Genomic DNA, 10,000 nt, shown 5'->3' on the forward strand with positions numbered 1-10,000 from the left:
AGGATTAATGAAGGAATGGTAATTAAATGAGGATAATTCGAGGGAGAAAGATCATTTTGATAAATAGTGAAACTGTTTCCTCGTAATACTTGGTAATCCAACTGACGTGATCAATTTATTAAAAATGCTTATGAGTGTGTATTGAGGAATGGGGGAAAAAAATGGAAAAAGAAAAAATGACAAAACAAAAAAAAGTAACGACGTCGTGTGAAAATAAAACTATGCGATATGTAAAGTAAGTACTTGTATATATGCGTGAAGCCTCTTATGTTATATATATATATATGTGTGTGTGTGTGTGTATGTGTGTGTGTAAACTCACGACTCCTTTGGAATTTTGTGAACGTCCAACAAACGAATGAACGTACGAACGAACGAACGAACGAACGAACGAACGAACGAACGTGACTTCTCGTCTTTGAAAGCTCGCGGCAAGTTTTACGTAAACGTTGAAATCGATCAACTCGATTAGCCTGTTCGATAATAATGTACGAAGGCGCAGTTTCCTATAATTGTGAACGATAATTGAAACTAGAGGAATAAGGACAAAAGTAAAAGCACATGTAATCGGGTTTGGTTGAATCTATCAATGATAATTGTTTCGAGAGAATAACACAGAAGACACACGATGGTATTTGTATTATTTAAAAAATGTCTGATAATAGTCTTATAAAACTAAGTCAGAAAAACGATTACGAAGACGATGATTCTTCTTTACTCTCTCTCTCTCTCTCTCTCTCTCTCTCTCTCTCTCTCTCTCTCTTTTTCTTTTTTTTTTCTTTGTCGTTTTTTTCGTTTACGTAATTGCGATAAAGGAAATTACATTAATCTATGCGTTATAAATACTTCATTTATTATATTATTCGAGTTGCAATTAAACAAGTTGACAAACTCATGATAAATTTTCGACGTCGATTTTATTTTTTTTTTTTGCTCGCTCATCGAAATTTTTTATAGATTCTTATTTTTTATTTATTTATTTTTTTCTATTTTTCTTTTTTCTTTTTTTCATTTCGTTTTCCTTTCAACCATTGCTCGGTTGTTCTCTTCATAAAAGGACCGATCTCATTATACTTTTCTTTATCTATGTATATATTCGATCGTTAAATTTCTCATTCATTATATATTCTCTTCATTTTGATTGAGAAATGGAAAAAAAAAATTTGAAGAAAAAGAAACAAAAAAAAAAAAAAGAAAAGAAAAGAAAAGAAGAACTTTCTCGATTTCATTCTTTCGTCTCGTAAAAATGTTTACAAGATATTTCTCTTGTATATTATTTTTCTTATTATCTGTCGCTCATTTTCTTTTTTTCCTTTATTTGAAAAAAAAAATCTCGTTTATTTACTTTCGTTATTTATCTAATACGAGCTTTAAATTTATCATCTGTCAATAATACTCCCTTCGTCTCGAGCGGGAAATTAAAAAAAAATTGTTTGAAGAAAGTTTTCAACCTTGATCTCATTCTTTTCATCTTTTTAAAATTATTCTCGCCTAAATTATTAATTTTTGCTTCTTTATTTTCTCTCATTCCTTTTTTTTTTCCTTCATAAAAAGATCCTCTGCCCTTTCTCTTTCTCTCTCTCTCTCTCTCTCTCTCTCTCTCTCTCTCTCATTCTTTCTTCCTGCTCGTTTACTATAGTAATCGTTTGTTAAAGACGGAAATCGTTGTTTTCTGTGACAGAAGATTACGGGAATTAAGTTTCTCGTGTTCGAATGATTTGTTCTCTTTTCGTTATCTCGTCTCGTCTCGTTACTCTCTCTCTCTCTCTCTCTCTCTTTCTCTTTCTAGCGAATCAATTTTTTTCAATTTGTATAGAATTTGTGTACAAACAACGATACGAGTATATTTCGATTTCTCATGTATATTTTGGAATTCCCTTCTTCTGTGTGATAAGATAAAACAATCGTTAATGTATCTTTCCATGTACATAGGTATATTTATATAAATCTATAAGAAAAGAAAAAGAAGAAGAAGAAGAAGAAGAAGAAGATGAAGAAGGAGAAAAAAAAAAAAAGAAAAAGATTGAAAAGTATATAATAAGTCGTAAATTCATTTACATTTATTATCCTCGCATCTTCTTTACCTTTTATTGTAATAATATATTTAATTCGCGCGGGATTATTTCTGTCGTATAAATCATTGAAATGTGAATAAATGGAAAAAAAAGAAAAAAAAAAAAGGAAAAAAAAATGGAAAAAAAAGGAAAAAAAGATATTACAATATTTACGTTGGACATTAAAAGAATTTAATTAGATGGTACGAACAGACAGATCAACCGATCGACCGATCGATCGATTGATCAATTGATCGATTAATCGCAATCGATTTGATCACAATCGATACTTGAAATATATAAGAGGATTAATTCGTAGTAATCGATCGTGACGATCGTTCATCGAAAAGATCCAAAGAAGTCGAAACTCTTGTTTAATATCTTTCCTCCCACCCTTCCTTACACGTTGCGAATGTAACTTCTTTTTTTTTCTTTTTCTTTTTCTTTTTCTTTTTTCTAACTGTTTTTCATTAAATAATATATTTATTGTTTCATTTTCGCAAATTATACGTTAACGTCGGCACGGTTATCGTTTCGTGTTAAGAGGAAATGTTTTATCATAATCTGCATATCTGTATTAGTTTCTTTGCTTAATTAATTAAATCGTTATTTAATGATCACGTGCAAACGTGATTTTATGCGAATTTATAGTATATTAAACAATAAAAGAAGAAAGAGGAAGAGAGAGAGAGAGAGAGAGAGAGAGAGAGGGGGGGTGGGGGGGGGGGGGAGGATCTAGAAGTCGAAGGAAAAATAATAACGGGAAAAATATAATCAAAAGAATAAAAAAAAAAGAAAAAAAAGAAAAAAGAAAAAGAATATAAATCAGAAATACATGAGAATAAAATAATAAAAGTAACGTAACATCGATAGGTATCTACTTCTAATTAATACTAAAAAGAGTCGAAGAATTACTTGAACACGGATAGACAGGAGACTAAGGAGAGAGAAAGAGACAGAGAGAGAGAGAGAGAGAGAGAGAGAGAGAGAGAGAGAAATATGTGTCATTTGAATGAACGAATCGACATTGCCGATCATCAATGGAAAATGGAAAATGGACTAGAAACCTTCCTCATTGCGTTTAATTTCTTTCATTTCCTAATCGAGAGGAACTATCAAAGTGGAGCGTAGAAAATAAGCGATTTCTAAACGTGCAACTCGTAATAGAACGATTCACATATACATTCATATATACATACATACATACATATATATATATATATATATATATACATACATACATACACACACATACATACAATAATTTCCTCCTTTCGAGCGTGTAAAAAGAGAACTGACTTGGACGATCATGACTACGACTATACGACTATGACTATACGACTATGCGACTATGGTTAAGATTTCTTAGCAAATTTTTACGACTTTACAATTCGTTTCGTTTTACATATGTAAACACAATTCTATATATAATATATACATCTATGTATATAAGTACATAGACCTATGATATCCGTACGTTTGTCATTCACAAGGAGAACTCTTTCAAATATGTATATACATTATGCATAAAGAAAGAAAGAAAGAGAGAGAGAGTGAGAGAGAGATAGAGATAGAGAGAGAGAGAGAGAGAGAGAGAGAGAGAGAGAGAGAGAAAAACGGACCTTGATAATATGTATGCGTCCATGAAAACGACGAAGCACCCACTAATTTGCTATGTTGTGATTTTTATGCGCGCGAGAATGAAAGAGAAACGAATCGTTGTTATTGTTAGCGATCGGTTTAATACTATCATAGTAATCATAATTCAAGAAACGTAACGAGAACTTATATAATCGTTTCATATTAAATTTATTACGTTTGCATTTGTGCCTTGCTCAATTATGTTTTGACAAGAATTTTTTCTATCTCTCTATCTCTCTCTCTCTCTCTCTCTGTCTTTATATATCTTTCTCGTTTTTTTTTTCTATCTTTATGTCTCTATGCCTCTTGTAAAGAATGAGCGATGTCTTGCATATCGTGATCGTCGAGCATCGTACGAAATGCCTTTCCACTTGAGAAAAAGAGAGAGGGAAATTGTCGATGTAAAAAAAAAAAGCGTTACGTGTCTGAACTTTTCAAATTCCACAGTGATTTGTTTTGTTCTTTTATTTCATCTTTCTTTTTTCCTCTTCCCTCTCACCTTTTCTTTTTTCTTTCCTTTTTTCCTTCTTCTTCTTCTTCTCCTTTTTTTCTTCTTTTTTTTTTTTTTTTTTTCAAAGGATGAAATCAAATATTATAATATGATTGGCAAATACATATATCTTTCCTCTCTCTCTCTCTCTCTTTCTCTTTCTCTCTCGGTTTTTCTTTATATTTGCAATGTTTTTTTTTTCTTTTTGTTCTTTTCTTTTCTTTTTTCTTTCTTCATTAGCTCCTTTACAAAATTCCTCGCAATTTATATCATCCATATTATTGTCTTAACTAAATCATGATCATTAATTTAACGATCATCGTCACGTATAGTTAAATGAAAATAATCTACATCTTTATCATACGAGATCTAGTATGAAGTATATCACAATACGATTATTTATCAATCGTCAGATCCTTGGTATTGAACGGATTAATTATATAATTCATTAAATATGATGGAAGTAATTTTACGACGATTTCGCGTGTCATTCGTTATAAAACGATGGGATTACGATGAGATACGAGAGATTACGAAGAATTTCTGGGATGGAGTTAAATTGAACATCCACTTGGAAAATATTAATCGATAAAAAATTTGTTTTTTTACAGGAAAGAAACTTTAAGACAAAAATAAATAAATAAATAAATAAATAAATAAATAAATAAAAGAAAAGAAAATTTGTTACCTGGTTATAACGAGAGTTGTTGTCGTTATCGCGAAAGTTGAGAACCACTGTTCTAACAGATAGAATTCTTGATCGGTCAGAGAATGGGATTGTTTGTTCTTTTCTTTTTTTTTCCTTTTCCTTTTCCTTTTTTTTTGTTATTCTTGTTTTTTTTTTTAATTTTAATTAATAATAATCGATACTCCGGAGAAAATTAACGAAGGTTGAATTTTATAATTACTTTCGATTCTTGGTCCCTTTCTCTTTATTAGTATCTATCGATAATTTTGCCCTCTCTCTCTCTCTCTCTCTCTCTCTCTCTCTCTCTCTCTCTCGCATCCATTCTATTTTGATAAAATCTAACGTAAGATCCAACGATTGCTAATTGCAATTCTCTTGGCGCAGAGTTTACCTCGACCTCGACTCGACCCTCGTTCTCGAGTTCCTGCTTTCCTTTCGACGTAACGATCGACTTTGTCGCGAGGAGCACGTAAATGCATGGTGTACAAGACCTTCTATCGATCTCCTCTCTCTTTTTCTCTATTTTTCTCTTCTCTCTCTCTCTCTCTCTTTCTCTCTCTCTCTCTCTCTCTCTCTCTCTCTCTCTCTCGTAGATCGTGCTTTCGACTGGAACGGAAGTTTGTCGATCGTGATCGACATGCCATCGTCGTATCAGGGTAGACGTACTCCCAAGGGTCATGTCCTTCGAATTTTGATGCCTCTCTTGGTACCACGATTTGACCTCGGCTTTCAATATTCTACGTTTATGATGTGAATCATTGTTTCTCTATCTCTCTCTCTATCTCTCTCTCTCTCACTATCGTTATTCTTAATAACAGAATGCTAAATTAATCTTTAATAATTGCATATTAATATTTGCATTCTCAAGTTTACAAACAATAATTATTAATCTTAATTAATTATATACCATGAAATTATTTAGTATATCGGTATTAGAAATCTTGATGCCGTTTAAATGTCTAATTGGTATAATAAGGAAGACGGAAATAAATTTTTAAATAGATGTCGAGGATTTTTCGTTTTACTACCGTGTATACCTCTTATATCATGGTCGATCATTCCGCAAAGAAAAAGAAAAAGAAAAGAAGAAGAAAAAAAAAGAAGAAGGGGAAGTAAAAAAAATCAGAGAAAAAAGAATAAATATATTGAAAAAAAAAAAAAAAAAAAAAGATCTTAGAAAAGCCTCGATCACCAATATATTTTATTCGTATATCATATACATGTATGTATGTATGTATCCTATGTTTGTTATGTTAACCAAAACGATAGAAGGCAACGGTGAATGCAATCGTTTGGAATTCTATGATCGAACGTTCACGTCTCTAGCGATATGTAGAATTCAAGTCACTAGATCGTTCGATAGTTCGATTCTAAACACATCGAACATGTTACCGGTTTTGTTTTAGGTGCGGGAGTACCGCAACGTTTGGTATTCGCCGTGATGGGCTTTTTTGCGATCTTCAATGCCTACGTCATGAGAGTATGCCTGTCGATAGCCTTGACGCAAATGGTCATACCTAGTAATAAAACAACAAATGTAACCTCGCTCGACAATACTTGTCCTGTTTTTCAAGAAGATCATCCAGTCGAGCAGAAACAATCTGGCACTTACGATTGGAGTGTAGGACAACAGGTGAGAAGGAAAAAAAGGCAATTGACCGATCAAGAACGTTATAGTAATATAATGTTTTCCTTCATAATTTTCTATAATACGAATACAAATTGAAATAATTATATGTACTATTTTAAAGTTCTATATGCGATATGTCCAATTATGACATATACATTTAATGAAATCTTATTTGTTTTCATTTAAACTCTTTCACTCTTTTTATCTCTTTTTTTTTAAATTAACACGTGTACTGATGTTTTTCTTTTTCTTCTTTTTTTTCTTTTTTCTTTTTTTTTTTTTCTGTTTCTGTCGCTATTTCAGAGCACGATATTGTCGGCGTTCTATTGGGGATACATAATAACTCATTTGCCAGGAGGTCTTTTGGCTGAAAGATTCGGTGGAAAGTACTCGCTCGGTTTAGGAATTCTTTCTACCGCAGTGACAACACTTTTAACACCGGTTGCAGTAAAATGGGGCGGAGCCACTGCACTTATCGTTCTACGTTTCTTGATGGGATTAGGCGAGGGTACGACATTTCCTGCATTGAATTCGATGTTAGCGCAATGGACACCTCCGGAAGAGAGATCGAAACTTGGCTCGTTGGTATTCGCTGGTGCTTTACTCGGCACAGTTTTCGGTACTTCCGTTTCCGGTGTGATCCTTCAAGATTCACCGATAGGTTGGGCTGCAGTTTTTTATGTTTTCGGTGCGATAGGTATATTATGGTTCATTATGTGGATCATATTATGTTATAACAATCCGGACGAGCATCCGTTCATATCAGAGCGCGAATTGAAATATTTGCACGACCGAATGAGCGCTCATACACATAAGAAACCGCCATTGGTACCATGGCGACACATGTTTACGTCAGTACCATTTTGGGCTTTGGTAGCCGCTCAAGTTGGTCACGATTGGGGCTTCTTTACGATGGTCACTGATCTCCCAACGTACATGAACAACGTAATGAAGTTCTCAATCAAGAACAACGGATATTTGTCTTCTCTTCCATATCTTTGCATGTGGATATCTAGTTTAATATCATCCTGGTTGGCCGACAAGATGATTACAAGTGGATTTATGTCGCGTACGAATGTACGAAAACTCGGGACAACGATAGCTTCCATTGGGCCTGGTGCTTTCTTAGTTGGAGCATCCTATGGCGAATGTGACAGGACCATTGTCGTTGTTATGTTTACCATTGGAATGACTCTGATGGGTATGTACGGATTGTATTTATTTATTTTTGTAAAATGGAATGAGAGGGAAGAGTGTGGTAAAAGAAAAGAAACAAAAGAAATGATAAAAACAAAATGAATTATTTTCTTTCATTCTAGGTACTTTCTATCCCGGCATGAAGGTAAATGGACTTGATCTCAGTCCAAATTATTCCGGCTCGCTGATGGCTGTGGTAAATGGAATAGGTGCTTTAAGTGGTATCCTTACGCCTTACATCGTAAGAGCACTTACGCCGAATGAATTGATGACTGAGTGGAGACTCGTATTTTGGGTCGTATTCGCTGTTTTCGTTGTTACCAATTTAATTTTCATATTTTATGCGAGCGGAGAGGTTCAATATTGGAACGATCCTGAATTCGTCAGAAGAGATAGAGAGGAGAGGCGGCGTAAAAACGATATTGAGAAACAAGAGAAAGCAGGAAAGATATCGTCGTAATTATAAAGCGATGAGTGATGATTCTTCGTCGAAATGATTTCACTCTTTTGTTTTCTTTTATTTTTCTTTTCTATTCTTTTTTCTTTTTTTTTTTCTTTTTTTCTTTTTCTTTTTCGTCATTTTAACTTTAACAAAAACAATTGGATCTCTTTGTGTTTCTAATCGTGCGATCATACTCTACTTCAAGTACTCTCTCTCTTTTTCTCTCTCTCTCTCTCTCTCTCTCTCTCTCTCTCTCTCTCTGTTTGTATCTCTTTTTCTCTCTTTTTTCTTGTTCGAAAAGATAAACGTCAATCGAATCGATCGATTTTATATTTAAATTGATTTGAGTACTATCCATTAAAACTGAACTGATACGCAATTCTTTTATATAATCTAAATTCCTTTTATAACAATCGACTATTTGAACTTTCATTAAAATTTCGATAAGTTTCTTGATATCGTGCAAATATCTTAGAAATTTTTATTTGCAAAAAATATTTTACATTGATTTCAATTGAAAATTTTCGTTTCGAAGAAGGTAGCGTTCGTAAGAACGAACTCGCTTAAAAAAAGAAAAAAAAGAAAAGAAAAAAAAAAATTTAATATTCTTCTTATCGAGAGTCCAAAAAATGGAGACTGATAATACGACAATGGGTGCTATTGAGAACATTGAAATTTTCTTTCTTCTTTTTTTTTTTTCTTTTCTTTTCTTTCTTTTTTTTTTCTTTTCGCCCCCCCATAAACAACAGACATACACTTTCAGCGGCGCTCAATACGATAATGTTATTCGCTTGCGTGTGAGATAATCATTAATTAATTATTAATTAATTCTGACGAACGATCTTACGAAAAAAAAAAAAAAGAAAAGATCGGCATATTATGCGTAATTTTATTAGATTAGTATATATCAATTACGAATAAATATTATACATTTGAATAACGCCGTAAAAAAATATTGTGCAATGGTAGATGCATTAAGATGGATGTTAATTCGTACCGAGTTATTATCTTATACACACGGTTACTGGGGTAATGTCGATTCGAATTCTATATGCGTCGTAATCCATGTAATAACATGCTTTCACTACGTTGTGTTACGTGTTTCGCGCTTTGCTGCCTTTCATTGCTCCTTCGAAATAGTCCCGCCGCAAATTGCATTACCCAATATGATGGATTAGCAATGCAGAAAACTCGAGCTGCGAAATAAAAAAAACATTGGATTTCGGCGATATTCGAAATATCTTAAGAATGTATTTTGTATGTAGAAATTATTTAATGTATACGCAGATATATATATATATATATATATATATACATATATATATTATATACATATATATATATATACATATATATATATATGCGTATGTATATGTATAAATCACGGAAAAGTGTAAAGAATACATAAAACCTTGTACTTTTCCGAGACTTGTAAATAAAACACGCATGGTGATATTTTGTATAAGGCATCGAGTTGGGAGATTTCTCAAGAAGAAAAAAATAAATAAAAAAAAAAAAATATAACAATAATAAAATACTTAAATCAATTCGTTAATTTGTATTATCGTAAACATTCGATTGTTCTTTGTTCTCCTTCATTTTTTTTTCTCTTCATATGAATAAAAGTATAATGTGGTTTACGATTTATTACGTAATTTATAAAATTCTTTTATTAGATAGTACTTTAAATCCAATGATATTTTAAATTGATAAGCTCTTAGATCACTCAGAGATAAAATCTAGATTGATTGTACATATAATAATATTTAAACAATATATATCAAGTGTTGAATGTCTTATGATTTTATAAATGTAAGTACTTTTAAAATATATCGTCTTAAGTGACAGACAATATCTG

The 10,000-nt window shown here is 32.3% G+C and overlaps 1 protein-coding gene across 1 annotated transcript in view; it reads left to right on the forward strand.

The window, feature by feature from the left end:
- Positions 1-9,612, forward strand: part of LOC118451021 (dietary and metabolic glutamate transporter) — a 10,946-nt gene extending 1,334 nt beyond the window's left edge. The window contains exons 2-4 of the mRNA XM_035887115.2: positions 6,280-6,506; positions 6,807-7,704; positions 7,823-9,612. Of these exons, the coding sequence (XP_035743008.1) occupies positions 6,280-6,506; positions 6,807-7,704; positions 7,823-8,160 (1,463 nt within the window). The 3' untranslated portion in view covers positions 8,161-9,612. The remainder of the gene's footprint in view (positions 1-6,279; positions 6,507-6,806; positions 7,705-7,822) is intronic.
- Positions 9,613-10,000: the final 388 nt, after the last annotated feature.

Source organism: Vespa mandarinia, chromosome 4 (genome assembly GCF_050613455.1).
Source record: "Vespa mandarinia isolate Hongniang chromosome 4, ASM5061345v1, whole genome shotgun sequence".
Taxonomy (NCBI): Eukaryota; Metazoa; Arthropoda; class Insecta; order Hymenoptera; family Vespidae; genus Vespa; species Vespa mandarinia.